General features: G+C 39.1%; 1 protein-coding gene across 1 annotated transcript in view; it reads left to right on the forward strand.

The window, feature by feature from the left end:
• LOC311190942 (bifunctional heparan sulfate N-deacetylase/N-sulfotransferase 3) overlaps window positions 1-17,599 on the forward strand; it is a gene marked incomplete at both ends in the record, with an annotated part of 58,514 nt that extends 40,915 nt beyond the window's left edge. Inside the window, 8 exons of the mRNA XM_084263014.1 lie at window positions 5,456-5,638; window positions 7,136-7,232; window positions 8,092-8,215; window positions 11,950-12,124; window positions 13,856-14,026; window positions 15,085-15,194; window positions 16,299-16,401; window positions 17,480-17,599. Of these exons, the coding sequence (XP_084119140.1) occupies window positions 5,456-5,638; window positions 7,136-7,232; window positions 8,092-8,215; window positions 11,950-12,124; window positions 13,856-14,026; window positions 15,085-15,194; window positions 16,299-16,401; window positions 17,480-17,599 (1,083 nt within the window). The remainder of the gene's footprint in view (window positions 1-5,455; window positions 5,639-7,135; window positions 7,233-8,091; window positions 8,216-11,949; window positions 12,125-13,855; window positions 14,027-15,084; window positions 15,195-16,298; window positions 16,402-17,479) is intronic.
• Between the last annotated feature and the right edge of the window lie 3,309 nt (window positions 17,600-20,908).

A 20,908-nucleotide genomic window follows, 5' to 3' on the forward strand; every position in this document is an offset into this window, starting at 1 on the left:
TTTAACTTCATTTTAAAGTGTTGTGCTTAAATTCATTGAGTTGGGAGGCCTCAATGCTGCCTTTTAATGTTGTTGCACAGATTGGAGGGTGACACAGTGCCCATGACAAAACTACATTGATGACTGATTTACCAGTAAGAATTTATTCAAGTTGGATTGCCTGCAATAGATTTATATGTGGTGAGAAAATGAAAGATGTACCCAATCCATATGAAATGTTTATTACTGATTTTTTTTTCTTACACCAGCTCTTCTAGTTCTAGATTTAAAATGCCAAAATAATAATAAATCTACTTAACAACATCAATGCCACTGCAAGTCTGAGTTCCACTTCCCTGATGCTTGCCAAAGAGGGTGAAGATAACCTCTGCAAAAGGAGTCTTCAGACCACACTCTTGCGGTGTGGTCCAACCCTGACAGCTTAGTGCAGTGGTCTCCAAAGTGGGGTATGTGCACCCCAGGGGGTGTGCAAGGTGATCCATCTGAGCATGAGAAGAAAAGATTGGAACTTCAGTATCAGAAGTACATAACTTATGAATAAATTTACACACATTGGGGGTGCATGATCAAAAGAATTTTAGTCTAGGTGTGTGCAATCGATCAAAAAAGCTTAGAGACCACTGGCTTAGTGGACCACTGGCTTAGTGGACACTGTTCTAGCTTTTTGCTGTTCTAGAGGCTTCTGTGCTTAATTTGTTTCACTCTGCCCTAGATATTGCTGCTTCTTTTTCCCCTGCATTGTTACTGAAACCAGATTGGCAAGTCCTGATGCAGAACATCGTTGGGGAGGTATAAACAGAAAGAGTATGAAGAAGAGTAATAGTGTGATCCAAGTGCAGCCTAATCATCTGCAAAATGTTTGCATAAAATGGAGTTGGAATATGAAGCAAGGTACATTTTGCTTGTCAGGATCTATGGAAGGGGGTGGAAATATTTGCAGGTTGCCCAGCACAAGATAATCACTGCTGTTTTCCATCAGAGGAGCTACTGTTGTTCACCATAAATTATTTCTGTCCCAGCATAGAGAAGCTTCATAATTCACCCTTCCAGACCTTCACAGGGAGGTTGGTGAGGTGCAGGGGGAGTAATCTTCCCACTATCCTTGAATGGTTCTTCTCACCTGTCTTTCCAAACACGGAGACCCCTCAACTCCAGGCAGAGGAAGGCTGGAACACAAACATGGCACAAGCCAGCAGCTCTAAGAGGGGCTTCTCACGCTTGGGGATGAAAGGTAATGTCATTGCTTTGGGAGGCAGGCACCTCTGGTTTTGTCAGGAAAACATTAACTGTTAGCAAGATTGTAGAATCTTAGTTAGTGGTGTCCTTATTGGATACTTTTGATTAATGCAGCATCCTAATATTGTTGATTTTGTAGGGAATGATAGTTATTAAAATACCCAGACTTGTAAAATAACATCTACTGCTAGAAGCTGGGCATCTTACTGCATTTTTTTTTTTGCATTTTGTGTAATTTTTTGTTGAGCATTTATAGTTTTCTCTGTTCTTGATACATAGATTATGGTGGTTCATCTTTTCCTGATAGACCTGATTTAATAGCAGCAACTCAAACTCAGCTCTCATTTATTGCTGTAGAAGCTGTTGCTTCTGATTAGGAACTGGTGTTGTAGTTAGGAAATAGGCACTGTGGAATGAGCATTCAGAAAGATAAAAGCTGTTTCTCCTGAGTATTTGTCCTCATTTCCCTACATCTCTGCAGTACTAGCCAGAATCTCAAATAAAATCAGGGATTGGGAAGGAGAGCGAGTCTGCCCTTTCATTCTGGGGAAGGAGGAGTGCAGAAATGCTGAGGGGAAGCTGAAAGGAGCAGGTCATATGGTTGTAAGGCTCTGTGAAAAGGCAGAGTAAAGCACTTTGCTGCTCTGATCCAAAGATAGGTGGGAGCAAGAACAGAGCTGCTGTCTAGAGGCCATATTTAGTCCCAAAACATCATTTAAAAAATCGTTTGCATTCCAGTTCAGTCCCCTCATGAAAGATAATAAATCCCGGGGAGAGTGTGCATTGAAGTGCAACCAAGACGATAGTTTGTTTATAAGGAACAGCTAAAAAGGGTGAGTCTTCTTGCACTGTGATAAAGAAAATGCTGAGATGCCCTGAAAGAAATTATTTTAGAAGAGGACTGTGATTTCTGTGACTGGAAATAATAAAATCAAATAAGCTCTTTTTAACTGAAAGGGAGGCTAAAATGCTTGTTAGAGTAAATATAAATCCATTCACAGATGCTTCCCTTTTGAAGGAGGAATAAAGAAATATATGTAGCTCTATTTCTGTTTTACAACATTTCCCAGAGGTACACGATTATTGAATAAATGCTGTTGTTTACTGGATCTAGTCTTCAGAGATGCCCACAAAGGTTTCATTTTGTATCTCCTCATCTGTGGGTTTAAGAGACTAAATCTTCAGTAGCATAGAGTGCTAACTATTAGCTGGCACAGAAAGAGTAATCGTTCTCATTAGTTAGGACTTGTTTGAACGAAACAGAATGTGGTACGACAGAACAAACCAAAGCATCATAACTCAGTGGGGAAGGCAAGAAGTAATATTTATGTTTTGTCTTTGTGTGAAACTACACATCTGCACATGGAAGGGGAACGATATGAGTTTCCATCCTGCTGCACAGCTTGGTGGGAAAGCAGGGAAGTGGGGAACAATGCAGCATCCCCTGCAGCGGGGCCAGCGCTAAGGTGAAAACCCTCCAACTGGCACTTGGATATCATTTTCCTCCTGTAGCCAGGGAAACCGGAGGATCAGCTTGTACATCTCTCCCAGTGCTGGGGCTGTGTAGCTGCTGTCGGCAAGTTCTCAGGACCACCCCTAGAGTAGAAGCAGAGGGCTGGCGGTAGAGTAGAATCATCACGTGCTGTAAGCCACCTCTCATGGGGATCCCTGGCCCGCAAAGTGGTCCAAGATCCTTCTCTGAGAAAGGCGAACGCGGCCATTACAGCATCGTGCTCCTATTAGTTACACAGCTTAGCCTGTAAAGACCATCTGCAGCTGAAAGCCAGAGCAAGATGGTTCTCAGGCCAGATCAGGTGAATTAAGCCCTGCATCGGCAGTATTTCATTGTTCTAGGAAGTACAGCATTGTAGTGTGCTGATTTTACACAGCTAGTGGTAGCAATTTTACTAGGAGCTTGTACAGTATCAGCAGGAGGGGAAGAACTTCAGTTTCCTGGATCATTGTCTCAGCTGATCTGTAGTATTTTTGATAACTGTAGCAGTAAAGGAGACTTTTTCTATGATGTGAAGTTGTATATTGGATCATGTATTTGGTTACATAGATTTCTTTACAGGATTTAGTCATTTATGTTTTAATTCAGCATTTGATCATCTTTCTTTTCATTGTAAATAATTAAAGTGTTTGACATTAAAAAAAAAACCCAAACCTGCAAAATGGGAACTAATGTCTCTGATACATTTTTCCCCTTCATTGACACAGTTTCATATGCTGGAAATTATTTATGATGATACATTTTTCAGCCTCCACTCTTGACATTCTTTAAATCACAGTGATACTCCCTTCAGGGAAAAAGTGATACCTATTTTCCCCAGACTAGCAATCTTTTCAAGTTCTTTTGCTTTTTTCTTGCAGTGCAGTGCTGGAGTTGTTGGCAGGTGAGGAGTTGCCGGGAGGTGAACTGACATTATATATGTCAGAGGTCAACCCGTGTGTAGGAAAGCAAGAGGCTGTCAAGGAAACAAGTTAACCTTTTTTTATGGAAACACTGATTGTATTTTTATTGAGAACAACGTAGTCCCAGCAGCTGGGTTCTTCCTGCTTTGAGACCTGAAATAAAATAGGAAACCTGAAAAGGTTGTACATTTGGAAAAATGCTTATTATTGGTTGCCTAAAAGTGAGGGTTGTTTCTTATTTTTTTTCAATCTCACAATCTTTCTTTTCAGATAAGAGTATCCCAGTGATTTATCAGTGCATATCTTCTAATTTTACTTGACTCAGACAAACTGAAGCCCTCAGCTGAATTTTACAAGCCAAGAGATGTCACCAAATGACACTGCTAATAGAAGACATTTTCTGAGTCCATTCACTGCAAGTACTCAGTAGCATTAATGTTTAGGTCCTCAAACACAGAAGTTCAATAGCTTTGAACATTTGATATCAAAGGAAGCCAGTGTTTTAAATGCCTTGAAACAAAAGAATACAGCTGTAGATTTTTTTTTCATTCTTTTCTTTTATTTTTTTTTTTAAATTGAAGGCTGGAAATCCTTTACAAAAGATTAACTTCAGTTCTTGAACTAATTTCAGAATTATGGCTATGATAAGCCTTTTCCTTTTTAAAGTGGCTTACATCAAGTTTTACTTTAAATAGAAATTGCCCATTCATGGCATTAGCAGATTTATTTATAAAAAGAGTTGAGTTTCTAATATTTTAATGGAAATTAGTGTGGAGAGTTTATTTTGGGAAAGTTCTCCTATTTAAAAAAAAAACAAAAACCTTCCAAACCCAGTCACTGCTAAAGAAGCAGGGGTTTGCAGATTTTAGTGTGAGGACAGGCTGTTTCATCAGTGAAAAACTGCTTTGAAAATGGATCATTTTGCAAAACAGAGGTTTCAGTCTTCAGCCCTTTCCTAGTCCCTGCAAGGCCATCCGTGCAGCCTGTGTATTCCTGCTCTGATTACCAGCACGATTTACACACATCCAAACATCCCCTTCCCGCGGGGAACCTTGGTGGGAAGCGTTGCTTCTGTGGGGAGCAGGAGGGTGCATAGGGACCAAGGGATGCAGAGATTTATCGGAGTGGCAATTTCACAGTAAGTTGTTGGAGGGGCAAAATACAAGCAATCCTAGAATCAATGGGCTGCTGACCTTTTATTTCCCCACTATTTTATGCATTGTATTGAGTATTTTATGCACACATACTCCATCAGGTTTCAGATTTTGTTTCTGCATGTGATTCAACTACCTGTCCAGTGCTTGCAGGACAGCTTTGTAGGAGAGAACAGATACTCATCCGGTAGAGCTTTAGGTTGGAGAAAGCGGATTTAAATCACAGCGACAGAGGTCAGCTGTCCTCTTGGTCTTTCACCTATTTACTCTTCCATGACAACAGAAATCACCTTTTTAATACTGCATATGTATTCTATTTGAAGTAAAGCTAGGGGTGTCGGTTTTGCTGTATTCCTCATGAAGTTAATTTACATAAAGATTATGTAAATACCATACAATCCCAGGGTAGGGCTGCATATCCTAGTTCACACAGGGCACATGCTGCCTGTTCCACAATTTGCTTCATGGATTGCATTGAGCTGACTTGAGGAGGAGGATGGAGCAAGGATGGAAAGGTCTATATGAATGTGATCAAAGTCTTGCAGCTGTAGTAAGAGCAAAATGCCAATTTAAATTTATATTAACTGTGGTTATACTGCCATCTAGTGATAAAAGAACCAACGTCTGCTTGCTTTCTTTTTTTCCTAAAGATTAGCATCTTCATGACACATTTGTCTAATTATGGAAACGACCGCCTGGGGTTATATACCTTCGTGAATCTGGCCAACTTTGTTCATACCTGGACAAACCTGAAACTGCAAACTCTTCCTCCAGTTCAGCTGGCTCACAAGTATTTTGAACTATTCCCTGAACAAAAGGACCCTCTCTGGCAGGTAGGCAGGCTTGCTGGTGAAGAGATTGGAAAAAATTATCTTGATGGTGGGGGTTTTTTTGAAGTTGTTTCAGTTTCTTGTAGAGAAAAGCAGTAATGTTTTTAGATTTAGTGGTTGGAACAGCTTACTGAAGCTTTAGTCCATGTGAATATGTTTTCCTGTCATTTAAATCTCTATAGAAAGGTGATGAAACTAATACTTAGTCTTTAGATGTGTAATTAAAATTATTTTTAATTAATTGTATTTATGATTGTATTGTATTTAGAAATGTGGGAAGTGTGGGAAAGGCATAATGTGTTATTGTTCTTTTGGATCTAACAGGAATGAAATATTTGACTGAGAGGTGTATATGCATCTTTTAATAATTGGCCATTAAAGAAATGAGCTTTTTTCCACCTCTGTGAGGAGAAGAGGGCATTCAAAAAAAAGAGCATTAAGACCACAGCTACCTCAATGCTAAAACTGAGTAGCCAAGTAGAAATAGAGAAGCTAGATTAGAAAGTTACTCACAGAGGGCTGAGAACTGCCCAAGCAAGAAGTTTACCAACACTTAATACATCGATGTTACCAACTCTGCCCCTTGACTATCCTGCTCTCGTAAGTGAGCAAATTGAAAGTATCAGGGATGTGAAGACCTCCTAAGGCTGAAGCTTGCACTGACCTTGCAGTTGACACATCTTCAACCCATCACCCAACGATAAGAGCGGAGTCCCCGAGAAGAAACTACCGCACCAAGCGCTGAACACTCTCGTGTTCCCTTTGTCTCGGTGCAGTGCTGCCAAATAACAGTGTCAGAAACTGTTTGCAAGTTGCGTTTCCAAACCAAATTTAAACTGCTTCAGTTGTAAAGCAGCACATGAAAAAAAAAGGATTCAGTATTATGTACTGATTTGAACTGGAAGATCAGAGCATGGATCCTTAAATTATAATTAATTTACTACTTTAGTTTAAAAGCTACAGCATGTAAAGGGTGGTAGCTGTTTCAGTAATGTAAAAGTCAGTAATTAGAGAGCTCATTAGCAATTTTAAGTCTGCTTAATTTGTATGTAATTATCAATTGATTTTGAATGATTCCCACATCTTAAGTGTCAAAGGATGAAATTTGTCTTTGGCATAATTCCACTGAACATACTGACATTTCATGGGAGAAATTATCTTGTCCCGGGGTCTGCTGGGTAGCTCGAACAACTATACATATGTAGGAATGAGTTAGAATGAAAGCCAGGTTTCTTGTAGCATTAAAAAACCCAAAGAAAACCAAAACACTTCAGTGATACAGTTTCTGGCCTGGTTACATTGCACACACATTTCTGAATTACTGAAATAGATCTTGATATATTATATTATAGCATGGTTTTCTGACATAAGGGAAAATTATATGTTTTGGTAGGAATATTTTTACATTGGTGAAAAATTGGTATTTTACAGAAATGTAATTTGCGAACCTGGTCAGTTGTGATCACTGATGAAATTCTTATTTGTTCTTCTCTGTTTCAGAATCCCTGTGATGACAAACGACACAGAGATATCTGGTCTAAAGAAAAAACCTGTGATCGATTACCAAAATTCTTGGTTGTAGGACCCCAGAAAACTGGTGAGTTTTTATTGTATTTCAACAAGATAGGCTATGTGTAAATGCAAATAATAATAATAATACTGATTAAGCACTTCTTGCTCCAACAGCTACATAGAGAGCTTTATCATCTAGTAGCATTTTTAAAAATGTTTGGGTTTTTCCTCCATATAGTTTAATAATTTAATCTACAACAGCAGGCAGTACACATGCTGAAAATGCAGGGTTCCGGTGTGTGTCGGAGTTTTTTGGCTCTGTGTCCAATGAGTAACACAGTGATAAAGAGGTCAGTGAGATTGACACGATCTTGTCAAAGCAGGAAGAGGACAGGACAGCCACTTTTCGAATGGCACAGATCCTTCACCTGCAAGTTTTTCTCTGTCCTGCAAGTGTCTTGTTTATAGAAACTTGTTTAACATATATTTCAAGTCCGAGAAGTTTCTATTGGGTGGTTTGAATTGCAAGGTTGTCATAGTTTATAAATTAACTTAATGGTTAATTTTCTTTGTAACCAGAAAACTGCATGTGTGCTTCCTTTCATCTTCACCAATCCCCAACAGCTCCTGAGTGCAAGATTTTTACATTATTTTTGACAGTCTCATAAAAAACAATAATTACTTTTAAAACACAGTTATTAAAAGTGTGAAAAAGGGATTTCAGCATTGACTGAAACTCCAGTTTCTGTCTTAACTTTGCAGTTCTTTTTAAAAGCAGAGATACCACAGAAGTGGCATAAATCAGCATCCCCTCACTGAAATGAAATGGAATCAGCATCCCCTCACTCGTTTTGTGCATCTGCAGATATGACCAAAAAAAAAATGTGTGTGTGTTATTTTTATTTTATTTATTTTTAAATCTTGGACTTCTATCCTATTTGCAGGTACCACAGCCTTGTATTTGTTCCTGATCATGCATCCTTCCATCATTAGTAACTCCCCCAGCCCAAAAACCTTTGAGGAGGTACAGTTCTTTAATAGAAATAACTACCACAGGGGGATTGATTGGTAAGATGGGTTATTAGTATAAATATAAAAGCTTATATATTGTGAACAATATAAAAATTACATAACTGTTGGTAATGGTAACTGTTTATAGACAGTGAGATAAAAAATAACCTTTAGTTTTCTTCTAAAATGACAAATAAATGTGAATAACAGTCTTACTACAGAATATCAAAAATGCACTAACTTTTGTGAGGCTTTTTTGTAAATATCCATAAATTAATACACAGATAACAGTAACAAAATGTATATTTACATGTGCCTTTGAAGTTAGGGCAGTGGCAGTTGTTACTTGGATTTATTGAGGCAAAAAATATGTTCCTGTTGGAAGTCTTGCTTCTTAGAAAAAAAAGTAATATCGTGGGGAGGCAATTTTTTTCTTTAAATAGGATTTAAAAATAGTAATCACGTAATTTCAAAGGTAATTAGGAGAATGTTACTGTCTTTCTGGGGTTAGAAAGAGGAGTTAAAGGTAAGTATGTATCACAGCTGCCATGTTCACTGTGGCTAATCACCAGATATAGCTACACACAGAAGGTCAGTCTTGATTTCTCTGTCAGAAGGTGTTGCAGTGTAAAGCATAGAAGGTGAAAAGCAGTAACGTGACATAGTGGCTGGGGAGCACCAGTAAAAGATTATTGATATTTTGTCTTGTTTCTTTTTTGTCCCTTGGTTTAAGAGAAAATAGTTTTATTGCCTTTGACTTTGTATTCATCCATAAAATTAATGGGGTGAACACTCTTATGTGGTCTTAGTGCAGATACGTCGGATCCGATTTATTTTTAAAACCCTGTGTTTTTAGGGAGTTGTAATTGTTACAGCAGATTCTTATTACAAAGTGTGGTGAGTCAGCCTGTTATTACCAATAGAGAGGTGCTTGCTGGTGGACTGGGAATTGGAAAGCTGACTCCTTGCTGTAGAGAACTTTGACGTGAGAGAACATGACATGCAAGCGAGGTACACGAGGTCCACACCGATGGAGACAGCCTACCTATAGAGAGACAATTCTTCCACAAAATCGATGTTTTCATGTTGCTAGAAGACCGCTTTGCTGCTTCTCTCATTCTTCCTGGCATAGCCACTTAGCCCTAACACAGAACTACAATTTTTCTGCTAGACAAGCGCCAAACTACCTTCATCTTAACACAGCACTGCTGCGTAACACTCCCAGCAGTCTGCCAGCTCCTTGCTTTGGGCAGACACGTGTGGCTGTTTGTCTGTCTGCGCTACGTGCCCCGCTCACCCCTGCTGGGTTCTCACAGATAATTCTTGGATACTTGGGCCACCTGTTGGTGTGGTTGCTTAACTCTTAGATTTGCAGACGGGTCTCTCAGGCCTCCAGTCAGATAGTGTGTATGTAATGAGCTTACCAAATGATAATTAGATACAAGGTCTCTCCTCATTAGTCCATTAATTGGCTAGGATTCTTCCAAGGCAAGAGTATTCAGAAATAACAATCAGTTCCATTTCTTTTACGGTTGTAGAGATGCAGCTTTTTCCCAGAGCTGAGCCTGACTCAGTCTTTGTCTGAATGTGCATTTAGACCAAGGCTGACTACAGAAGCAGGAAAGGGTTCTTTCAGCCCCTGGCAACCTCAATACTGCTGTCTTGAAAGAGGTATAGATGTATATTGTAGTCTCCCAGCAGAGATGACAGAACAGTAAGATGAGAACTGATCTTTCTGTTGTTGAAATGGAGATGTCTGAATAAATCAGTCATACATTTATTTATGTAAGCATTGTTGCAGGTTTCTTAGACAAGTTGTTCTAAAGCCTTCCCAGCTTTGCTCTTCTTGAGAATTGTTTCATGCATGAGGAGCTGAGTGAGAGTTCTGGTCTGTTCAACAGAAATGCTGAGCCTAAATTTTTGATATACCACTTCATCCAATCTCTACAATTTTTCAGTGACCCCACATCAACTTCTACTTTTTTTTTCCAAATTTGCCATGTTCTCTAAAGAATAGATTAACTTTTTACCAAAATTTAGTGCCATATTTAATGTTAAATGTTACCTTATAAGGTTGTAGTACTCACTGTCTTGTATTTACTCAGTCTACTGCCAGGACTTCGGTCCAACATCATAAAGAGACAATACACCATACAGAGCAGATTTGCCTGTAGCTTCTTTCAAAGCTGAACTGTTTCCTTTGCTAGTGATGTTGTGGTCAAACATTCTGAGTCATTAATTCTTAATAATTTTATTTGTGATCAGAAATTGGTCTAGCTTCATCCTTTTCATCAAATCAGTCCTAATTTGGGGGTGGGGGGGTGGGTGCAAATAAATTTCATCGTTCAGTTAAACAGTATCACGTTCCCAGATAGCTGCGTTGCTATTAGGCAGATATAAACAATAAACTAGCAAGGCAGTGGCAGCCTTTCATTCTGTTCTGTTCAGTTGTCCTCTTATTCCAGCTTTTTTTTTACATAGAGTCTGCATGTGAGACTAGTAATACAACTTTGTAGCAGTATTTTTGAATGTGACCTATGAGCATATTAATCAGGGACCTGCCTGTACATCAGTGTTTCACATGACATCGTTTCGATCTCTCTGATACAACATAAACTACCAGCTGCTACTCTTAAGACTTTGAATGAATCAACTATTATTACTTATATAATGCATAGGAAATAGCCATCTGAAGGCCAGCCAGCTTCTCTTGCACAGTTCTGATGACAAGTATCCATTCACGTGCCAGAGAAGCACAAAACAATAGCAATGTTTGCTTACATATGCATAGAAGTCATAGAGTTCAGTTTCGTTGAACCACTGTAGATTCCTTCCTTTTCTGTAAGTATGTTGTAATCAGTGGCTGTGTGCTAATCATCATCTTGTGAGGTTCCTGTCCTAAAGAGAAGTGCAGGTACCTCAGTCAGTTCCATCCAGCAAGTTTTCTGGCATTGACTACCATGGTCATGATTTCAAAGCCAACAAGAGTGCGTCATTTGTATTAGCAGCAGCTCGCTTCTATGCACAGAACAAGGCCTAAGCACTGGAAGAATTCTCAGTCCTTAGGCATGATCTTCAGAAGAGGTTGTTTTAAATGGCATTTATTTTCTCAATACAGAGTTTAAGCAAAATATCAAGACAACCAACATTTCTCCTTTATTCTTTTTCCCAATGATAATGAAAAGTGATCTGAGGGCCATGGATAAAGAAGTCTGTTTGAGACATAAGAGATTGGTGGAAAAAAACCCTGCAACTTCATAATGGATGAGAAAAGCTCACAAAGAAAACTAAAAGGAATACAACCCATGTTTCCACAATAATGTGACTCATAGAACAATAAGTGAAATATGCTGTCACAGCTTAGAAACCTTAACTGATGAAGCTGTTGGGGATTTTTTTCGATGCATCTTTCCCACATAAACAAGCTCTCTTTCTCTTCTGCACTGTGATCCATGTCAGCAAAAGGCCAAATTTGCAAAACTCATTTTCTACCTTTGACTTTGATAGGAGTTTATCCTGACTGAAAACTGAGAATTCACTAATTTTAATTGTAATGTTTTCATCCTGTTAAGAAAAAAAAAAAAGCTGCAATGTCTGGTTATATGTAGTGAGGAGAAGCAAGCTACTACCAAGTAAAATAGGATCAAAAATATAACATAAACTTCTGTTTGCTTTTATATGGCAGTTGGGCTGTTATTTGAATCAATTCTTCTAGAATAAAACATATTTAACAGATTTGTCAACCTCTGTGTGATGCTTAAGCAATTCTGAGTATGATGTTGCTTTCCTAGGTATATGGATTTCTTCCCCACTCCTTCTAATGTCACCACCGACTTCCTCTTTGAGAAGAGTGCCAACTATTTCCATTCTGAGGAAGCTCCCAAGCGAGCTGCTTCCCTCATCCCCAAGGCCAAGATCATCACCATCCTCATTGACCCATCCGATCGGGCATACTCCTGGTACCAGGTATGCACTTGTGCTTTGAAGAACACAGACGGCCACAAATCAGGGTTTCCACCTTGAATCCTCTCTGTATCCTTTCAGTACATACAAATATAAAGGGTTTGGATAACACAGGCTTTTATTTGTCAGTCAGCACACCATATATGATCACTCATTGGCTGAGGTATCTGTCAATGTAAACCTGAAAGTGTTTCACAGATTAAAATACCAGAAACCATCTTTTCAACAGTCTGCCTGTTATATAAGCATGTAAAAATGTGTACTTACTCGATTAATTTGTGTAATCAGCACATACAAAAATTAGCTTATAGACACAGCTCTCTAGTTCATTTCAAAAATGCAAGATAAATTAGAAACTTTTCTTATGGTCTGCAGATTCCACTGGGAATTTGGCAAAATATATTTTTTCAAAAGGATACAATTCTGAAGGGAATAAAGTTCTTAGAACTTCTGTGACTTATTTTATGTTATTTTTTTGATGAGATGTAATTACAGCCCTGAGTCTGATCCCATGGCTTACCCTGCTTTGGACAGGAGGCTTAACTGGAAACTTACTGAGATCCCTTCTGACCTGAATTATCCAGTGATCTTCAAAAATACCTGTATTCAAACTTGCCTTTCCTGTATGTTTACCTTATGTAAGCTTGAAAAAGAAAATATGAAGAGCTCCTTGAGAGTAGCCCTGCTGGGAAGCACCTGGGTGTCATGGTGGATGAGAAACTTAACATGAGCCAGCAGTGTGCTCTTGCAGCTCGCAAGGTCAATGGTATCCTGGGCTCCATCAGAAGAGGGGTGGTAGCAGGGACGGGGAGGGGATTGTCCCTCACTACTCTGCCCTCATGAGGCCCCATCTGGAGTCCTGTGTCCAGGACTGGAGCCTGCAATACAAGAAAGATGTGTAACTGTTGGAGAGGGTTCAGAGGAGGCCATGAAGATGATCAGAGGGCTGGAGCACCTCCCCTACGAGGAGAGGCTGAGGGAGCTGGGCTTGTTCAGCCTGGAGAAGAGAAGGCTGCGGGGGGACCTCATTGCATCCTTCCAGTACCTGAAGGGAACATAGAAACAGGAGGGGAATGAACTTTTTAAAACAGTAGAGCATGGCAGGACAAGGGGGAATGGACTAAAACTAAAGGAAGGAAGGTTTAGATTAGATATCAGGGGGAAGTTTTTTACGGAGAGAGTGGTGAGGTGCTGGAACAGGCTGCCCAGAGAGGTGGTGGATGCCCCGTCCCTGGAGGTGTTCAAGGCCAGGTTGGATGGGGCCCTGGGCAACCTTGTGTAGATCCAGGCTGGAGGTTGGTGGCCCTGCCTGTGGCAGGGGGGTTGGAGCTCTATGATCCCTGGGGTCCCTTCCAACCCAAACCATTCTATGATTCTATGAAACTGCTAGAAGCAGAGCTTCTTAGTATTTGTGTTTATTATGCCTGATTCATTGGTACATAGCCTGCCACTTGGTTCATTGAAAATAATTGCTTAAACATTCTGTTTTGTTATTGGTATTATCAGTCTAGTTTATTGTTTCTTTTCCTACAAACAATTGATACAAATACTGTGTACCCCAGCATTTTCAATTAATTAATGCAGATGAGGACTTCTTAACTTTAAGTAACCTTTAGTGTAAATAATTATGCATGGCAAGGCCAGCAAGGCCAGGTCAGTAAGAGCAACCAGTTTTGGCTTATTTTCCCAACTTTCATGGTCTGTAAATTTCCAATGATGTCAATTCTTTTACAGCATCAACGATCACATGAAGATCCCGCAGCTCTAAAATTCAGCTTCTATCAGGTGATCACAGCTGGACCTCGAGCCCCATCTGAGCTTAGGGCTCTCCAGAAGAGATGCCTAGCACCTGGATGGTATGCTACCCATATTGAAAGATGGCTAACTTACTTCCCACCTTATCAGGTGAGTAAGATTGTAACTTGACATCCTAATCTTACAGATATGTATGTGTATATGGTATCCTGAAAGTTTACATTAGGTAACGTTTTGCCTGCTATTACTGATCCTCAGCAACATGCTGGATCTACTAGAGCAATTAATATGAAAACATATTTCCTCCCTCCTTTTCATCATTTAAGCATGATGGAAAAAGCAGAGGTATTTCCATGACAGGAAACAAATACTTGGCTAATCCATTTGGGACCCTGCTTCTCTTCCAAATTCACTAAGACTCCAGCTTCCTGCACTGTCAGTTGGTTATTTAGGCATAAAAAACCACATTAAATAAAATCCTCAGGTAGAGCCTGTTTCCCTGAAGATTCATCTCCAGGCAAAAGGGTGGCCCTATCTGAAGTAACCTACTGTGAGCGTGTAAATGGTTAAGCACTTGAAATGAAGGAAAATAAATTGCCTACCTGTACCTGGCTTTCTTACAGAGGTTTTGCATGCTCTGCATCTACAACCCTGCCGTAAGGTTCTTGCAACATCTGCCTTGATTCATATTCTCTAAGACATTTTCTTCATACAATTACGTGGTGTTGTCTGGGTTTAGAAGTAAGGCATTTCATCTAACATCTACCTAGTGGTTTCTGTCTTGCTGTCATTTCCAGTGACAAGCTCTTCAATGTTATTGTGATGAATATAGGTATATGTTTGTGTCTATGAGAATTACAGATATTTCGTTAGACATTAATAACCTTTTTCTTGGCTGGACAAGTCTCACTATATTTCTGGCCAATATGTCTTCTCTTTCTAGATCATGCTGAAAGGAGGAGAAATAGAAGTGCTATTTCTCTGTTGTCACAACAGCTTCCAATTCAATATATTCAGATTTAAGTAACATGCCATTTACCCTGCTCCCAGGTCATTAGTGATGATGACAATTAAAACTGGACCAGTTACCGTTCTCTGGGGCAGTACTCTCCATATAATGAATGAGTTTGACATAGGTAGAAGTTTCAGTTTGAAGCTTGAAATAATGCATTTTGAATTAAACTTCCATTTATTTTTATTTGTTGTAGTTGCTAATTATTGATGGACAGCAGCTGAGAACTGACCCATCTACTGTAATGGATGAAGTACAGAAATTTCTGGGAGTCTCTCCTCATTATAATTACTCTGAAGCCCTAACGTGAGTTAATTTAGTCATAATTTTTATATATACCCACATTCCTAAAATACCAGTTAGTCTGTAAGTAAGCTTGCTGCAAAATAAAGCCTCTCATGCTTGTCCTTGGAGCTGTCAGTAGGATGTATTCTTCAGTGTCTGAAAAGAATACAATTCAGGGTTAGATGTTCTGTGAATCGTTCACTGAGCCACTCAGTCTGGAGCTCAACTTTTACAGAAGTAGACCTCTGAGAAAAGAACAAAGTAAGTATTGTTTGGTGATAAATGCATAAAATCAAAAGGAATTTTATTTCCATAAGTGAAACATGGAATGCTGACGTGCATATACAGAAAGGAATGAATTTCTCTATTTTTGACATGAGCTGCAACACAGTTTCAGCAGTATTAGTTTGCTGAGACCACACCTGGAATATTGGGTCCAGTTCTGGGCCCCTCAGGTCAAGAAGGACACAGAACTCCTTGAAAGAGTCCAGTGCAGGGACAACAAGGTGATGGAGGGAGTGGAGTACCTTCCTTATGAGGAGAGGCTGATGGAGCTGGGTCCCTATAGCTTGGAGGAGGCTGAGGGGTGACATCATTAATGTCTATAGATATGTAAAGGGTGAGAGTCAGGAGGACAGAGCCAGGCTCTTCTCAGGGATGGCCAGTGATAGGATAAGGGGCAGTGGGTGCAAGCTGGAGCCTATACAGGAGGTTCCATGTGAACATAAGGAAAAACTTTTTCACTGTGGCGGTGGCAGAGCACTGGGACAGGCTGCCCAGAGAGGCTGTGAAGTCTCCTCTGGAGACATTCAAGCCTGCCTGGACATGTTCCTATGTGACCTAACCTAGGTGATCCTGCTCTGGCAAAGTCATTGAACTAGACAGGGTCCCTTCCAGCCCCTAATATTCTGTGATTCTGTGATCAGTCATGAATGTAACATCCACTCTGTACATCATAAATGCACATGTACACAAATCCTGTGGATTCTGACATTCAGATTTAGTTGCCCTTAAAATAAGACTGATACATTTATATTTAGTTTTTTGAGTCTTCAGTCTAAAGTTAGGAGATGCATCCTCCTTGCAGTGCCTCACAGCCTTTACATTGCAAAATACTTGTTTCAGGTTTGATTCGCATAAAGGTTTCTGGTGTCAGCTCCTGGAAGAAGGAAAAACAAAGTGTCTTGGCAAGAGCAAAGGTAGAAAATACCCACCTATGGATTCTGAGGTAAACCATCATGCTTGTTGACATTGTACAGGGATTCAATTGCCACATATGGGACACTACACAAAGAAAATTAAGTAGATTATAATCTCATATAATGTCATTACCTTTCCCTACAAATGCAAGTTTCAAGATAGCTCTGGTGTGCATAGACTTTTTCAGTTCTTTATTTCAAATGTGAAGAATTTAAGTAATTAAAAAAACAACCTTTAAAACTCAGAAGCCCTTAGAGAAATTAAATTGGTACCTCTGATTTCCCTGACATTCACTGATAAATCTGTCCCCTTTCCCTGCGTAACCAGCAGAGATTCCACAGCACACAGGGCTGTTTTCCCTCAGTCATGATCAGATATGTGTATTTGTGTCTGGTCCCTTGTCTTTGAGAGTAGCTAGACTATGACAAGTAACACAGACTCTCATATAATCCAGTTTCTACAAACTTTATAAACACCTTCTATTCTAGCTGTAATGTTTAAGTTTATTCTGTCCTGTGCTCCCATTTCATTGGACATTGAAGAGCAGTAACTGTTAATGTGGAAAGGAAGTTGAGATTATGTTTTTTCTCACAGTACTTAAATTATAAGTAAATTTACATCACTGGAATCATACTGATACAAAATCATGGGGTGAGAAGGCTTTTGGACAGAGATAAGACAGGACTGTGTTTGATTATTGTTGTGGTTTTCAACTCTACTTCTGGAAATGGGGTTACTAATTGATGCACACTTAGATATGAAGAAATTTTAGAAGCTTTGGTTTTAACCACCCTTGAATAAATTCAAAATAACTACATCAACTTCGGTGTGATTCCTAATTTACATGACTACCTGAGAGTAGAATCAGATCCTTTGATTTCAGTGTCCATTTTGGACAACCTTTGTTTCTCTTGAAATTCTCTCGGAGTTCAGCTCCTAACTGAAGAGCTTAAACTTGTGTGCAGTAGATAGCATAAAACAATATAAATTTCATAAGAGAAAGTAAAGTTTTGGCACAGGTAAAACAAACTTTGAAACCTAGAATTCACAGCAACTGCAGTACAGCATTTTTTTAAAATAAAAATATCTCCTTTTGTACCCATCAGTGCAGGGCTTTTCTGTCAAGCTACTACCGAGATCACAATGTGGAACTGTCAAAACTCCTACACAAATTGGGACAACCCCTGCCATCGTGGCTGAGACAGGAGCTACAGAAAGTAAGATAGCATTGAAAAAAGGCTTTTTGAAATCTCTCTTCCACACTTCAGTCATCATACCTAAAGTCTCCAGTAGCTACCAGAATGTCTTGTAAGATATACCTCTTCAAAATAGAGTAAGAGATAGAAATTATTTCCATATGCTGGCATGTGGATTGTGAAAATACATGTGTTTCTTAGAGCTCTGGTGGGCCAAATCTTTCTTACAAACATTTCTGGGCCTGCGGATTTGTGGACTACTGTGCACGTACGTGGAAGTTATTCACAGCCGGTATTCACAGCTTCAGAGGTACACGATCTGTCTTATTTCATGGTAAATATTTACATTTTTATGTATCAGTTGAAAAGTATTGTGTCTCATGTAGGTTTTGTAGCCCATTGCTAGACCACTGACAGTTTTTCTTACTATTTGATTATTGTCTTGCAGAAAATAAGAAAACTTAACGTAGCACAAAACACCAAGTGTACTTCTGCCTTTGGAATCAGCTTGCTAATACCCAAAGTTAGATACTAACAAGGGTGAGAAGTACAGTTACCCTATGATTTGGCTGCACACAGCAACAAAACAGGTGAAGCAAAATCTGGAAGCCACAGGCAAAATCAGTGTAGAAAAAACCCCCATACTAACTAAGTCCCATTACCTATGATGATAGCCTGGAACAACAAACCTTTATAATGTGGTAAGGACCCTTTGTCCATAATTACTATGTTTGATTTTGTACCAACTGAAGTGGCAGCAGAATCTAGCTGTTACCTGCACAGAAATTTAGTTGGACATGTGAAGCACAGAATTTGCAGTATAACCTTCATGGACAGTAATGTATTTTCAACAATTGTGAATCAAACTCACGTAGTGCAACGAACAGTCTTTCACACCTGGCTTCTGCGAGCAGCCAGCTCTGGATACTGCGCTCTGGGCTTACATTGCTGTGAGTCAGGAGCCACGCCACTGAAATGAATGAAAAACTCATAAAGAGCAGAAACAGATCAATACTTAGATTGCCTTAATTCACACCACTGTTTTTTTCCCTAATTTATTTGCCTTCAATCTAAGCTTTGAGTATTCCAAGTTCCCTCAACTTGATGAAAATTGTAGCATATTTCAGTAACCTTTAGTTTGCATCAGCTGCAAAATTCCATCAGATTTCAAGATGAAAATACTGGTTCTGGTTCCCGACATTGTAGACTTTTTTGGTTTGGAATATTAGAAATAAGCTTTAGGGGAAAAAAAAAAAAAACAAACCCCACTATGCATAATCATTGTGGAAAATTATGCTCTAATCATGGAAAAAGCAAATACCCAGCCTTCTGTTCATGTGATACATTTCAGTGCTGCATCTCAATTTACCAGTTTAGATGTGAGGTTAAGTCTAATTAATGCTACTTAAAAGTCAAGAAAGATCAATGAAAACTTCAGCAGAGCATGGCCTTACTGCTTCTCCACTGAACTTTGGCTCTGAGTGTTTCTAAAGGCATGAAGATGTAGTGAAAACAAGAGAGATCTACGGTACTAAATGCGATACTTTTTACAGTAGCTTTCTAATGTTGTAATAATTTGTTTTAGGGTGAATAGTTAAAAACACGCATCAAATGGTGGAAAAACTTTGTACGTCTCAGTGCTGTTTTACAACATTGATGTAATCATATAATTTAACTTTCAGAGTAATGGAATGGAAACCAGTCTGTTATTCCCTAAATAGAAAACAGATGTTGAGATCCTTACTGTACTTCTAACTGGTAATCTTTCTTATTTATTGATTTTTGTCTGTGTAATACCTGGTTTTGATAGGCCTGTAAAGAAAAAAATCTAGACAAATTTGATGTATATAACAATATTCTTTATGCAGCACATTTTTGCTAAGGGAATATGCATGATTAATGATGAGGACCTACTAGAGTAGACATTTTTTAAGATGAACATCTTTATTATTTATTATACAGAATTTTCATTTCACTTTAAATATTCACTGTCATACGGATTCATCCTAAAAGCTGACTTGTGTTAAAATACTTGTTATTTGATAAAAGAAACACTCTGGATTCTGAACATCTGTAAAAGCAAATGCTTTGCATGCTGTGGACAGCTCATGCATCCTGCAAGCATCTGTATGGATTTGCTGCAACTAAATTGAATAACTGGAGAAAATACCTGGGGTTTTCATCCTGGCGTGATTGATATTACCCTTGATATAACCCGATGTAACATCACTCAAGCATTTTTTTAAAAATCCACGGGGATTGCACAAAGCTGCTGTTCGTGCACTGCTGCCTCAGTTACTCTATGTTCTTCAAAGAGGCCATTACAAAATAGAAGAAAATAGAAAAAACCTTAGGTTTTCATGGTGAGAGGACCCTCTGCACACAAATTTAGTGCAGGAGGAATGGGCTTCAGCCATATTCATAGTTCATTCTTGGTTTTGAGAACTCCCTTTCAGTCTTTCTCTGGGAAGTCAAGGCCCCCACATTGTCCCAGTGCCCTTCCTAAGGGAGGGAACTGGGAAAAAAAACAATGAGTTCCTAGGGAGACCTTCAGTGGGTTCCTGAGGTAACTTTACCCGAATCAATACCATGAAGAAAGTAACTCACCTTTTTGGTCGGGAGCTGTGCAGCTGGATGGCTGTGATCTTGGGACAGCAGAAGTCAAAACTCCTGCTAAGAGGCAGCTGCTATGCACTAAGGTCTTTAGATATGGGATTAGCTGCTTATGTACGAGGCGAGCTAATCAGACAAAAAGGATAGAAAAGCAAGGGCAACTGCTGGCTCTTCGCAGGTCTGAATTTCTGATGTTTGTTTATTATTTGTTTATACAAAGATGATATGAAGCCACTTATTTTTTCTTTAGAACTGTTCTATTTAAAGATGTTCTTAAATTTAACAGTTAAAAAAAAACAGAGTGACTTTTAAGGTGCCGTCAGCTTGGTGAAGAACGGACAGTCTGAGCAAAGCATGCAGATGACAGCTAGGTTTGTGTTTCCCCAAATCACAGGATGTACATGAGTACAGCTGAGGAAGCAAGTCATACAACATGAATTATCTGTCAAAGCTTAATGTCTTCTATTGACAGTTTACCTACAACCAGTGCTTAATTTACAGAAATAGATCATTAATATTAACACTCTTAAAAAAATACTGACTCAATACAACAAATTTATATTTGCTAATCAAAGTCGGGTGTTTTGTTGTGGTTGGTAACAAAGCCATGGTTTCTGTTCCCCTGGTAGGTAACTGCACAAGCAATTTCTTTAACAAATGCTTGATTATGTGAGCTTCACCTTTATCTTCATAAATACAATTGTGAAATTTGCTTTCTGCAGACAT

Source organism: Gallinula chloropus (assembly GCF_964237585.1).
Source record: "Gallinula chloropus genome assembly, chromosome: 4".
Classification (NCBI taxonomy): domain Eukaryota; kingdom Metazoa; phylum Chordata; class Aves; order Gruiformes; family Rallidae; genus Gallinula; species Gallinula chloropus.